Source organism: Barbus barbus, assembly GCF_936440315.1.
Source record: "Barbus barbus genome assembly, chromosome: 38".
NCBI classification, from domain to species: Eukaryota; Metazoa; Chordata; class Actinopteri; order Cypriniformes; family Cyprinidae; genus Barbus; species Barbus barbus.
Genome location: NC_136716.1, coordinates 25351154 through 25365360, shown reverse-complemented (window position 1 = coordinate 25365360; position 14207 = coordinate 25351154). Strand labels below are relative to the sequence as shown.

The 14207-nt window shown below is 37.0% G+C and overlaps 1 protein-coding gene across 2 annotated transcripts; it reads left to right on the top strand.

Annotated features, from left to right (window-relative positions):
- The first annotated feature begins 1931 nt into the window (after positions 1-1931).
- On the top strand, positions 1932-9167 carry LOC306857543 (sushi, nidogen and EGF-like domain-containing protein 1). Of its 2 annotated transcripts, XM_079397527.1 has the most exons (18): positions 1968-2051; positions 3847-3949; positions 4905-5033; positions 5131-5166; positions 5652-5690; positions 5843-5875; positions 6331-6366; positions 6485-6529; positions 6658-6690; positions 6904-6939; positions 7073-7093; positions 7201-7227; positions 7330-7463; positions 7565-7864; positions 7954-8049; positions 8129-8270; positions 8352-8431; positions 8529-9164. In XM_079397527.1, the coding sequence occupies exons 3-18, from the start codon at positions 4976-4978 to the stop codon at positions 8607-8609; spliced, it is 1197 nt and encodes a 398-aa protein (XP_079253653.1). In that variant the 5' UTR covers positions 1968-2051; positions 3847-3949; positions 4905-4975; the 3' UTR covers positions 8610-9164. The 2 variants fall into 2 exon arrangements, with proteins under 2 accessions (XP_079253654.1, XP_079253653.1); XM_079397528.1 differs by lacking the exon at positions 7073-7093 and having other exon boundaries at positions 1932-2051; positions 8529-9167.
- The last annotated feature ends 5040 nt before the right edge of the window (positions 9168-14207 follow it).

Genomic DNA, 14207 nt, shown 5'->3' with positions numbered 1-14207 from the left:
TAATTCATGCTTAACTAATGCACAAATAATCACGAGTTAATGTATAACTCATGAAGAACCAAACCAATTATTAATGATTACTACATCGGCAACTAATGAACATTCTATATGATTAATAGATTAAGTAATAAATAAATTGTTATTAGTTAATCCCCCTCCCCCCACACCGGCACACCTGTACATTACTATATTTCCTATTTACTAAATTCATTGTTTATGCCATACATTTTGCTATCCAACCATTACTTTTTATATTTGTTCTCCCATGTTCCCAGCAGTCTTCAAAAATCGCCTTAGTTGGATGCTTACTGTTGTGGCCTTTTAAGGATACCCAGTAAACCATTTTTAATAGCATGTCTTTCTTCTAATGGCATTTCACCCTTTTCTGCAAGGTAGCTTTGGGTGATGTTCTAAATGCATATTCTCAGAGCTTGTGTCTGCAGTCTGCACTTTGTCAATTTTTTTCCAGTACATGCTGGCTTACTGATCCGTATGCCATACATCCATAATCAATTGCTAATAACTGCACATTCTTAATGAATGCAGTCATTTTCAAAACATTTAAATGAGGGAAGAAATATAGAATAATGTATTACAGAAGAGGGAAAGATGTCAAATTACCAGTTACTTCCTCAGCAGTATTAGAAACCCCCAGGCAGAGTTTACTAGTATTTAGTAAAAATCAGATTGCTGTGATTTCTGCAGAAATTCCCTCAAGGAATGTGTTCATTCTCAGGAAATCTGAGATTACATATCTGAAGGAAGGATGAAACTTCCTGCTAACTCACAGCAGGTGCAAGAACAGCTCACGAGGATGCTGCATGAGGTAAATCAGACCTCTATATTTAATATTAATCTCCATAAGATTATTCTCTCACAGTTTATCCTTGTGTAATGGATTATGCAATTTAAACAGTAAATCATAATTGGTATATTTTGTAATAAGTTATAAGACAACAGAAAAAAAATAGCAATACGCCAATTTAAGTAGCTTAATGTGTTTGATTTTATAAAACACCAATATGATAAAAGGCATCTTCATCTCTGACTTCATCATGAGATTGTCTCTGGTTTCACAACAACTGGTTTCATATCAGTCCCGTCACTGAGTAAGGTTTTGTTGATTGATTATCAGTCTTAATGTGGAAAAGACAATAAAAAATGTGTGTTTCTGAAGTCAATAATTTCTTTCTCTTTAACAGTCAGGGCACAAAAAACAACATGTACTTATGAATTAAAACCAGATCTGTTTATCTCACAACCTAAAAATGTCAGGTATGGTCTTGAAGTTGAACAGTGTTGTGAGTGATGCAAGACTCATCATATGCTTATGCAACATTTTTCATGTATTTTACAGATGTGTTTTTTTTTATTAGGGATAAAGTACTTGCAGCCTGTTGCTATCGCTGAATAATCAGGACCCCACTTATTACACAACTAATACTGATTTGAGTTATTAGCTCTTTAAACACAAAGCTTCCACAAAGAAAAACAGTTCCTAACAAAGGCTTTGCGTTCAGAAAAAAAGGACATTTAAGACATGATGTACAGTCGTATCATTAATTAAACAGCTTGTCACATAAGACATAAAATGTTATTTGAGAAGAAAGCATTTTAAAATCTTACAAGTTTATTATCTTGAATCAATTAGAGCATAGACAATAATCGTTCTGGCAACAAACCGAACATTTCAACAAGCTTACTATTAAAGTCCTCAGGTATTATTCTTAAAGTAAATGCAGTGGAGAACTGAGGCACGAGATGAAAGCAGTTATGTTTGAATGAAACTCGAGAGAGTGCGGAGGTGGGATTATGAGGGTCACAAACAGAGCCAGGAGAAACAAGTGAGAGGTAATACAGAGTGTTTATTGACTGTATGCTGATGGGGAGGCGAGCAAAGCAGGTGAGTGACTTGTATAATTGTCCAATGCAGAGAGTTATGATGGGGAACTGAATAGAGTCTCTTTCACAGGATTGGAGGAGATTGTGAACCCAGGAGAACAGGAGTCTTCGCTGGAGAGTCGCAGGAGAGATTCTGGGAAAACAACAAGGTAAGTAATTCACTGGTTGGTAGCAAAGGGGTCTGGTGACTGTTCAGGTGAGTGAACAATAGGCCGGACGATGAGTGTCAGAGAGAGAGTGCTACTTATGGGAGTGCTGATGAGGGATTGCAGGTGCGGGTGATAGGAACTCAGGTGATTGCTGTTGACGGCGGTGACTGCGACTGTGACTCTCTGACATTGAGAGACGTGAAAGAAATACTTTTTTACAGAGATGTGTTGTAATTTTAGGCTCATTTTCTTTAATAGAACAAACAACAGCATTGACGGGTACTTGTAGGCTTTTAAATTACAATAAAAAATCCTTGCCTGTTATGAACCTAAGAAATCAATGAGCATCTTTACCAGGAAAGAAAGCCACACTTGTCAAGTGAGTTCACAATGTGATGGTGGTTTTGTTTTTGTAATTCAGTATTTTGAATAACAACAATTCTGCCAAGATGAGTGGGCCAAAATTCCTCCACAGCGCTGTAAGAGACTCATTGCAAGTTATCGCAAACGCTTGATTGCAGTTGTTGCTGCTAAGGGTGGCCCAACCAGTTATTAGGTTTAGGGGGCAAGCACTTTTTCACACAGGGCCATGCGGGTTTGGATTTTGTTTTCCCTTCATAATAAAAAACTTCATTCAAAAACTGCATGTTGTGTTTACTTGTGTTATCTTTGATTAATATTTAAATTTGTTTGATGATCTGAAACATTAAAGTGTGACAAACATGCAAAAAAATTAAAAATCAGGAAGTGGGGCCAACACTTTTTCACACCACTGTATATTTATATTTGAGAGAGAAGAGCTTGTTGCTAATGTGTATTTGAGAGAAACTGTCTGTTCTTTTTCTCATCACAAGGGCGAGAAGCAACTTAATGACAGCGAGAGAATGAAACACTGAACTAAATCAGAAAAACTGTTCGGCAGTCTCTCAACTATATTGATAGTGATATTTAAATAAGGTTAAACCTTAATAACGAGTCATTAACGAACTGTGGTTTCAGCATCTAGAAACTCTTTTAAATATTTCAATCAGTTGAGCATCAGGTGGTGATTGTCAGAATTCTGTCAGAATTGTTTTGGTTCTTTAGCAGTTAATGACATCCGAGATATAGATCCTGCAGCGACTGACATTGATATGGCTATAACTGATATTATCAACCTTATTTTCTGTATCAGTACGTGCTGTTAACACAAAGTAACAATTGTGGTGTCTCACCTGGTGTCAGCTGATACTGTTTTTGTTCTGTGATCCTCATTCTGTACATTCTTTATGAATGCAGTCATTTCCAAAACATTTAAAAGGGGAAAAAATACTAAATAATGGATTACAGCAGTCAGAAGTCAGACAGATGTCAAATTACCAATTGCTCCCTCAGCAGTAGTAAAAAAAACCTCAAGGCATTGTTTACTAGTATTTAAAATAAATAAATAAAAGCACATTTCAGTTCTTTCTGAATTCCCTCAAGTAATGTCTGTGCAGACATGCTCAGGTTTTGTAATGTGTAAAGCCTAAAAACCCACAGGGAAGAGTACCGTGGTATTACCATTGTACAGAGTAATGGCATATTTTAATACAGTATGTTCTAGGTGCTGGACCATGTACCATAATAGACTTTGACACCTGTTTGTTAGTTAACAGATCATGTGAAGGATAAACAGGCCTATATAAAGTATTCCTATTGTTATATACAGTGAGATTATATCTGAAGCAAGGACTTTTCGATTGAGGTGAGTTTTTTTTTTTTTTTTAAGAACTGCAGGCTGTATTCCAACAACACATTTTTTCTTCCATTCCAGGAGGTGTTTACCTGTAAACAGTGCCAGGACATGGTTAAAAACTGAAGAAACTTCCTCCTAACTCACAGCAGGTGCAAGAGCAGCTCACAGGAATCTGTATGAGGTAAATCTTTCTATGTAAAACTCCATAAGCTAATTCACTTACAGTTTATCTTTACTTGTGTAATGGATTATTCAAATTAAACATTACATAATAATGCATATATTTTGCTATATAGGTTTGTTTAGAAAACAGCAAAAATAAAGTAATGAGTCAGTCAAGTTGCTTCTGATTTTATAAAAAAATACGATAGAAGCCAATAGAACGATAGACACAATACAATTAAAGATATTAGTGTTCAACAATATTTACCTTTATATATGAAATATATTCACATTATACTGCCACAGTATATAGCGAGTGTAATTAGGATTAGGAAGTGTAATATGGATTTTGGTCACTATAGGTGTCTTTATCTGCTATGAATTTATGTCTATAAAACTCTAATGTGAAAAGTTTGATAAATCAGCTTATTGTGAATTGAAAGATTATTTGTTATAGAAGTCCGATCAGGGTAAGTTTTGATTTGATACACACTGAAAAAATAAAAAATAAAAATTGAAAGTAAATACTCAGAAATTGCTAGGAAATTAAACAAATAATTACAAAGAAATGGTAAGTAACACACTTGATTTAAACATGAAATTTCAAAGTAGAAAGACTTAATATTTTCTTGTAAAATATACTATGTATTTATAATTTTTTTTTTTTAAATGCATAGTATTTACATAGAATTTTAGTACAATGTTTTCTTGTAAAGCAACCTTTGTTTTATTACACCTTTGTAGAATCAAACTTAGGCTTCATACGATTAAATAATTTAATGATTTGTGAATTAATTTGTATTTAAAGATGCCTAATATAAAGTGGAACCTTTAGAATGCTGGCTGTTTTTTCAAGAGCTTTGAAAGCAGCTCCAGTCAAGTTTCAAAGCTGGAAACATCTTATTTCTAACAAATATTATTTTCAGTATTCCATAATAACATGGATGTTATTATGGGTTATATTTTATGTTTAGGTTTAGTGAGAATAAAGCTCTTCCTGGTTACAGAAGAAGGACTATATTTCGGATGTATCACTGATTTCATCATGAGGTTGTTTCTGGTTTCACAACATCTGTTGGTGCTCTTATCAGTGTTGTCACTCAGTAAGGTCTTATTTACTGTTTGATTATCAATTTTAATGTGGAAAAGACAATAAAATGTGTTTCTGAATTTAAAATGATCTCTCTTTCTCTTTAACAGCCAGAGCACAAACAACATCTGCACCACAAACATTAGGTACTTATAAATTATACCTTTGAATTAAAACCAGATCTGTTTTTCTCACAAACTAAAGGATTGCTATCGCAGAATAAACCCTGGGTGATCAGGACCCCGTTTGTTACATGAGTACTTGCCTCATAAGTAAATAATTACAGACAAAATACTGGTTTGGGTCAAAATATATTATTAGCTCTTTAAACGCAAAACTTCTGCAAAGAAACGCAGTTCCTAACAAACGGATTTGAGCCTAGACGAAGTTCAGACAAGAAGGACGTGTACAGTCATATCACTAATTACACAGCTTTTCACCATGTAAGTATATAGGAGAGGACATACAATATTATTTGAGAAGAAAGTATTTTAAAATCTTACCAGTTTATTATCTTAAATCCATTACAGCACAAAACAATTATTCTGGCAACAAGGTTTTAACTGACCAATCAGAATCAAGTATTCCAGAGAGCTGTGTAATAAAATGTAATGCTGTTTTCTTTAAACAGGCATTATAACACCACCTGAACCAACAACAACATTGCCAGGTAAGTATAGACTTTTAAATTACAACCAAATATTTTTTTTTTAAAGTTGCTCATTATGAACCTGAGAAATCAATAAACATCTTTACCAGGAAACAAAGCCACACTTGTCAAGTGAGTTCACAATGTGATGGTGTTTATGTTAATTCTTTCAGAAACCTCCACAGAAACTACTACAGTCTTACCAGGTATGTTGTCATGAGCTTATCTATATGTTAATGTAGCAGTGAAGACAAAATAAACTAGCTGATACACACATTTAAAATGTACAGTCTTTCTCTTCCAAGAAAAAGGACCAAAACTATTAATGACTCCTCATTTATGACTCAAAATGCAAATATTTGTCCAATCAAATGCTTTCTAGAATGAGCTCCGGCCTCTAATGCTGCATTCACGTGCTATCAGAAGGATCATAAATACGAGCTTCCTAGTCAGAAATTGGAGATGGACGGCCTTAGAGAGGCCTTATATGGCCAATTTACGACAAGGAAACTCGTATTTACGATGAATGCAGCATAACTAGCAATCTCAAGTAGCAAATCTTAGATTAGTGCATTTTTCAAATGATTTCTTCAGCATGTATGAAACTGTATGAAAAGTGAGTTCTTGAGGTATTTAATGGTGTTTGTGTTTATTCTTTCAGAAACTACCACATTGTTAACCAGCTCAGTCACACCAGGTAATAAAGCTGAGAGTGATGAAAGAATCATCATACAGCTAATGTGTGGAGCTTTTCTTGTTTTCATTTTGTCTTATACAGAAGCTTGTTTTAATTTTATGCTCTTTTTCTTTAATAGAAACTACAACAACAACATCTGTACCAACAACAACAGCAGCGACAGGTAGACTTTAAATACCTTAAACCTGGTTTTCTCAACTTTAAACCTGCTTATGATGTGAATAAAACAAACACGACATAGGAAAAGGAAGTTCATGAGGTATTTAATGGCATATGGGTTCATTCTTTCAGAAACTGCCACCGGGGTGAAAACCAGCACAACAGGTAATGTACAATTTTTTTCTCCCGTTCAAGTGATCCGATACTGCCACATGTAAAAGCACTGCGTGCCACTGTAAGGACCCCAAAATCAACTTTTAGCACCTGTCTAGTATCTTGACATTATTGTACAGTATTGCATTGCAGGACAACTGAAAATGTTTCAAATATCATCAGCCCATGCATTGTTTTTACAATTTAAAACTTTCTCTTTTATAGGCATTACAACAGCTCCTACACCAACAACAGTGTCAGGTAATTAAAAAGATGAAAATTTGAATTACAGTCAGATGCCCCATCTTCCCATTTCAGCAGGACAGAAAACTTCCCCCATGAAGCGAGTTCATGAGATATTTAACGGTGTTTGTATTTGTGTTCATTCTTTCAGAAACCACCACAATCTCAACAAGTAACTATGCTGCGATTGATTGAAGATTCATCATATGTCTATGCAATGTGCTTTTTTAATGTTCTTTACAGAAGTGTTTTTTAATTAAACACTATTTTCTTTAACAGCCACTGCAACAGCAACTCCATGGACAGGTATTTATCGACTTTTGAATTAATGTTGCATTTTTGTCGGTGATAATTTTGAGGCTTGTAAGAACTGTTCACTTGTAATTTTTGTGTTCTTTCTCTCGTCAGCACCGGCAATATTTTATCCATTCGGTGCAGAGGCAGGAGACACTGAAATTCTTGAAATTGGTGGTGATACCTTCAGATATTTTACCTTCTCCACTCCATTTGTGTACTTTGGCCGCTCATACAACAGCGTATACGTGAGAATTCAGTTCTATTGCCAGTCTCATATGAATGCAAATGTTGTGATCCACCAGTTTATACTTTACTGCTGTATTTGAACTGATTTCTTTTATTTCAGGTTAATAATAACGGACTTCTTACATTTAACCAACCTTTACCAGAAGCTGATCCTCCTTACCCTTTTCCCACATATGGAAATGAAGATTACATTGCTCCGTTCTGGACTGACCTTGATGACATTGGTATTGGTATATATTCGTATCAGGAGTACACAAGTGGAAGTGTCCTCACTCGTGCCACTCAGGATATAAACCAGTATTTCCCTGGAAGGGGCTTCTCTGCTTCTTGGGTCTTTGTTGCAACGTGGGACTATGTGCTAACAATGGATATGAATGTATTCAACAGTCACTCAAGCCCGGTAAAAAGTTTATGCCTTTCTTTTTTCAGGCAAGAGACTGAAGGCTACAGTATATAAACTATACATCTTGATGTTTCTTTTCTTTTCAGGCAATCACGGTTCAAGCTGTTTTAATTTCAGGTGATGGTTTCTCATTCATTCTGATGCATTATGGTGACTGTGATGGGTCAGTCTATGCAGCTCAGGTAAAACAATCACATCACAGTATTGAAATAATGATTTACTAGCTCTGTATGTATACATAACATCTGACTGGTTTAATAGGCTGGATACGACACTATAGGCTCCACTGACTACTATCAAATTCACCATAATCCAAATAATGGCTACTCCGACCCAGTCCTCAAGAACACGACTAACGTAGGCGTTCCGGGTCGTTGGGCTTTTTTTGTGAACAACGGATCAGGTAAGATTTTAATCACAATTATGTATCACTAATACAATGTTATACAATTAGTCTCATTTTGTGTGTGTGTCCTTTTAAAAGCCATCATAGGAGTTCAAATGAAACTTGAGTCATTTTTGGACCTAACACAGAGTGGAAACATCATGGTTGTTTTGCATCAAGTAAGTCACGGGAGCATTTTTTGTTTTATGTACCTTCAAAATCAGTAGAGTACAATGGAAATATACATTTTGATCTGTCTGTTCATCTTTGTTTCAGATAGAAGAAGAGCTGGTCAGTCGTGGACTATCAGGTAGCTTCAAGATGAAGCTAAGAAGAGTCAAGAAGACACAGCCGTAACATCAGCCTCATGGAAGGGAATTTAAATGCTGAATATCACTGTTGAAGATGATGTTGCCATTGATAAAAAGAGAAATGTCACTCAACAGGAAACCTTTATATATTTTTTCACCCTTCAACTTTCTTACATATATATATATATATATAACATAACTATATAACATACACAATGATGTCCAAAAAAATACATGAATCATATATGTTTGAACTCTTTCTCTGCTGATTTAGCTTGAATAATCATCCATCCACTTATTTTCTTTTTCTCATCATGCTTTTGTATTATCAGGTCTCTTTAACAGTTGCAGGAGTTTAAGTCTAATGTTTTTAAACATTTGTCAAAAAGAATAAATGAAGCTTGACGCCATGCACTCCTCAACATTGACATCATATGCCACAATGATCTTGTCTGTCTCTAAAATGTTAGACATAGGCATAAGGCATCTTTATACGTGGCTTAATAAGTGGAGTAAAATAATATTGTAAGACTTGAATAATGAATAAACAACAGGTTTATAACACAATTATGCTATAATACAATAACTATTGAAAATTCACAGTAAGGGCAGTTGTTATCAGGTTTTTTGTATCGCTGGTCACCATCTCTGTCGAGGAGCAGATGATCTATTTTAGGACATTAGTGAGTGAAAATAGTTTACTTTGTCGGCTTTTGTCTGTTTAATGTGCACAAGTGAAAAAAGGTCTTGGTTGGTTTGGGTTGGCTATATATATATATATATATATATATATATATATATATATATATATATATATATATATATATATATATATATATGTGACCTTTCCTGTCTTTATCTGACCCGGTTTGTCTCACCCTTCATCAGCACTCACACACTGGACATGGATGATGATAGAATTTATTTGATGCCTGCACACAGAGCAGTAGGAGACAAATGGAAAGTTCAGTCAAGTTATAGTTCCACCCACAGCAGTTCTCCATAGCTCTGCTGCCCTTAATATAACAGTATGGTGTTCTAAACAAAACAGACAAAAATAATACAGGAATCTGAAATGTCAATTTCTCCATGACAATCAAACAGATGTTCCTTTTTTCTAAACAATTCAATGTTGTCTTTTCCTTATTAAACTTATTGCTTTGTGATCGTATAAGACATTTTAAATCAAACATGAATAACATGAATAGTAAAACTAAATATAAAGTAATGGATAATATGAGGTACATAAATTACACAGCTTACATCATCCATTTTATGGAACTCTGTATGTACGAGAAATTAATGAAATACAAAATTTCTTAGTAAAACCATGAATTAAGTGCTTCACAAAATACAATTAGTACAAAACATTTACTTAAAAATACAGAAAATGCACAACTGCATAAACAGAGTAAATTCGTAAACACTATGTGATAAAGAAATAATTACCTGCACACAGAGCAGTAGGAGACAAATGGAAAGTTCAGTCAAGTTATAGTTCCACCTATTCAGAATACGTTTCATTTCATTAGCACATGGCAAAATGGCGCACATGGAAAAGAGTACACCCAAAGGGAAATAAAAGTATCAAAATAACATGTATATAAAAGAAAACACATTCCACACATCAATCAATGTCTATGATGTTCAATACTTTTCGACCAGTGTATAACATTTCACATGAAACAATATTTTTACTTTTAGCGTGGAGCTACAACAAAAATGACTCACCCACAGCAGTTCTCCATAGCTCTGCTGCAGACTGTTAGAACTCACTGGGCCATAGCGCCACCGGCGCAACCAATAGGAACTGCGATCTCATTAACGCAGGATTTACTTAAAGAACCTAAGAACTGATATTTATATAACATCTATCTCGTTACATGCACCCCCCTAAATCCTGCTTAATGGGGACACAACATAAGAAAAATCAACAGTGAAGAAAGGGAGAAAAAATAAATAAATATATATATAGAACTCCAACTTCATGTTTTCAATCCACAAAGAAGAGAAGAGAGAAAAAAAAAATGCTCATGAAGTACAATTTAGCTGTCAATCATAGATTCTCCCATAAGGAGTACATAAAGACTAAGGGAGGCGCCTAACCCCAATCTCATAGTAGACTAAAGAGATGCCCGTTACACCTCAAAAATTCCATTATGTACCAACTCATTATTTGATTCATAATCTCTGTATCAGTCTATTTCCTTTGTGTTCTCAACTTGAAGCATGAAATCAAATGTAACCTTTTCTTTATGTGAAAATGCTTTTAACTAAATAAACAAAAGAACTCACTGTAGAGTCTGAACTGCCTATGTGTTGTTTGTTCATTTCATAAATCAGTCTTTTGGGAGGGTTAATGACTCTGCCAAGCCTCGTTCGAGTTACTGCAGCCTCTACATGCCTTGGCTGTGTGCACACCACAGGCTCCTTTGCGACCTCATCCATGACTTGTTCTCCTTGAGTTGAGTTAGAGCCTTGACCTCCTACTTCAGGCAAATCAACATCACTTGTCACTTTGGCATCACTTCTTTCCTGCAGGTCCCTAGCATCAGTACTTGCAGAGTCCAGTATCTCTGACACACAATCAGACACATCAGGTAAGGCTGTACCATTTGTACGTCCATCCTCCTCATCAAAACCATCAAGATTACTTAATATCCAGTTTGCAGTTCTGTCATCATGATCAACTTTGTTTCCTTGAACATCAGTTACATCATTCGCATCATTGTCCTTTTCATCCTGTTCCTGAGGTTCATCAACTGGTAGGAAGTTCACAGGTAGCAACAAATTTCTATGAACTACCCTCACTTTGTCTGATTTGAGGTCCCGAATCCTGTAAACATTGATGTCAGGATACACAGCCATGACTTCATATGGGGATGACTCCCATTTGTCAGAAACTTTTCTTCTACCTTTTTCACCTCTGTTCGCAACCAGTACTCTATCACCAACAAACAGTGGACAGCCCTTCACCTTTCTGTTATAGAGTCTGGCATGTCGTTCCTGTTCTTTCAGAGTGTGCATCCGTGCTATGTGAGCTGCTTCCCGCAAGTCTTTCCTCAGCTTCGACACAAAATCTTTGTAATCCACCACATCCTCATTCAGAAGCACATTTTGAAACAGGACGTCAATTGGGAGACGAGGAACTCTGCCAAACATAAGAAAGAATGGCGCAAAACCCGTTGTCTCATGTTCTGTGCAGTTGTAACAGAAGGTAAGTTGCTGTAACATCTGTGGCCATTTTGATTTTGCTTTAGGAGGCAATGTCCTGATCATGCTTCCAAGAGTCCTGTTGAACCTCTCGGCAATGCCGTTACCCATGGGGTGATATGGTGTTGTATGTGACTTGTCTACACCCGCCATGGTCAACAGTTCCTTGATTAGCTTGCTCTCAAAATTAGCCCCCTGATCAGAATGAATTCTTTTGGGGAATCCATAGACAAGAAAGAAATCATTCCAGAGCCTTTTCGCAACTTGTTTGGCTGACTGATTCTGACACGGAAATGCATGAGCCATTTTGGTAAAATGATCCGTCACAATCAGCACATCCACAGACTTCCCTTCTCTGATCTCTGCCGACCAAAAGTCGATGCAGACCAATTCTAGAGGTTCTGATGTTCGGATACTTTCTAACGGAGCACAAGCATTGGGTTCTGAGGTTTTACCAACCACACATCGGCGACAGTTCTTCACGTAATTATCAATATCTTTTTTCATTCCAATCCAGAAGAATCGTTGTCTTGCAAGAGACAGTGTTCTACTACGTCCTTGATGTCCTGCTACATCATGGATTCCATGAAGAACTTGTGATTTCAAAGAAGCAGGTACAACAACCAGGTAGAGTTTCTTGTTTAGCTTCGGATCCCTTTTCACCTTATATAGTACTCCATTATAGACAACAAGTTTGTCGTGGTGCTTCAACAATCTTCGCACACTTGCAGATTCCTTTGCTTGTTCTCTCTTAGATGGTTTCCGACATCTCTCATTGTAATACAGAATTCGACACAAGGTGCTGTCCTGCTCCTGTGCATTAACAATGTTGCTGTGCTGCAAAGGAGGGTCAAACTGTTGTGGTTGCGGGATGACTGGTACTGTCCCCAGTACTTCGCTCAAGCCACCAGTAGCGTGTGCTGCCAACAATGCAGAAACTTCCTGGCTCCCATTAGAACCTGAAGGTGAGAGTCCATCACTGGTTGTGTCACGAGAACCTTCGACAACCCCCTGCACCACCTGATGGTTACTTGCACACTTGAAAGCCTCTTGGACAGAGTTGTCAACAACACCACTGACATCCTTTAGGAGAGATAAGTATGGTTCAGTAATAAGGCGATGTCCAATGCAAGACTGAACAAATGGCTCACGGCTCAGAGCATCCGCGACAACATTTTTTGTTCCCGGGACATACTTCAGATCAAAACTGTAAGAAGCAAGTTTCGCCACCCATCGCTGCTCACATGCATCAAGTCGAGGTTTAGTCAGAATATATGTGAGAGGATTATTGTCCGTCCATGCCGTAAAGTGTCGTCCTCTCAGCCAATGGCTAAACTTCTCACAGATAGCCCACTTTAAGGCAAAGAACTCTAATCTGTGAGCTGGATAGTTCATTTGTGAGCGAGACAGAGTTCTACTTGCAAAGGCTACGGGTCTGGCAATCTCTTCACCTGGCAGAACTTGAGACAATACAGCTCCAACTCCATCGAAAGATGCATCAACAGCCAAAATGAAAGGTCGGTCAAAGTCTGGGTGAGCCAGTGTTACATTTTTTGTCAGTTCCAGTTTTAGTGTGTGCAAAGCTTCTTCACAAGCCGTTGTCCAGTCAGCTGGGGATAGTTTGAGGTAACTAACTGTCTTCCTTGGTTTTCGTCCTTTCGTGACAGGAGTCTGTTTGACTGCACCTGATGTCAGCTTGAATAGAGGCTTTGCTTTCACTGAACATCCTTCAATAAAATGTTGATAATAAAGAACCATTCCAAGAAAGGACCTGATCTTTTTTTGACATGGTGTTTTTCCATCAGTTTCCATCAAATCAGAAGCTTGAATCTTGTTAATTGCCTCAACTTTCCCAGGATCAGTCTTAATCCCTTCCTCGCTTATGATGTGTCCAAGAAATTTCACTGATCGTCTCAGGAAACAACACTTCTTTGGAGCCAACTTCAGATTGTGATGGGACAACCGCGAGAGAACCATTTCAAGACGTTGAAGAGCTACGGACTCAGAAGGGGCAAACACCATCAAATCATCAAGGTAACAGAGGACACTGCTGAAATTCTCATCTCCAAAGACAGACATCATCATTCTCATGAAAGTGGCTGGGCTATTGGAGAGACCTTGAGGAAGCCTATTATATTCATGAAGGCCAAATGGGGAAGTGAAGGCAGTGTACTTTTTGTGTTCTTCCTCTAAGGGGACGTTATAATACCCCGAGGTAAGATCCATGGTTGAGAAGAACGCGTTACCACCCAGTGCAGCTAACACGTCGGACTGGTGTGGTAAAGGGTAGGCGTCTCTGACAGTCCTCGCGTTCAACCACCTAAAGTCAGTGCAGATCCTGAGATCGCCGTTCTTCTTCCAAACTAGTACAAGAGGGGACGCATAGTCGCTATGTGACTTGCGGATGATTCCCTTTTCCTCCATCTCATTT

Excerpts from the sequence above, each read along its gene's own strand:
- LOC306857543 (XM_079397527.1), top strand. The coding sequence starts at position 4,976 with ATGAGGTTGTTTCTGGTTTCACAACATCTGTTGGTGCTCTTATCAGTG. Across the intron at positions 5,034-5,130 it reads CTTATCAGTGTTGTCACTCA|CCAGAGCACAAACAACATCT; the intron begins GTAAGGTCTTAT and ends TCTCTTTAACAG. Across the intron at positions 6,367-6,484 it reads AACCAGCTCAGTCACACCAG|AAACTACAACAACAACATCT; the intron begins GTAATAAAGCTG and ends TTTCTTTAATAG.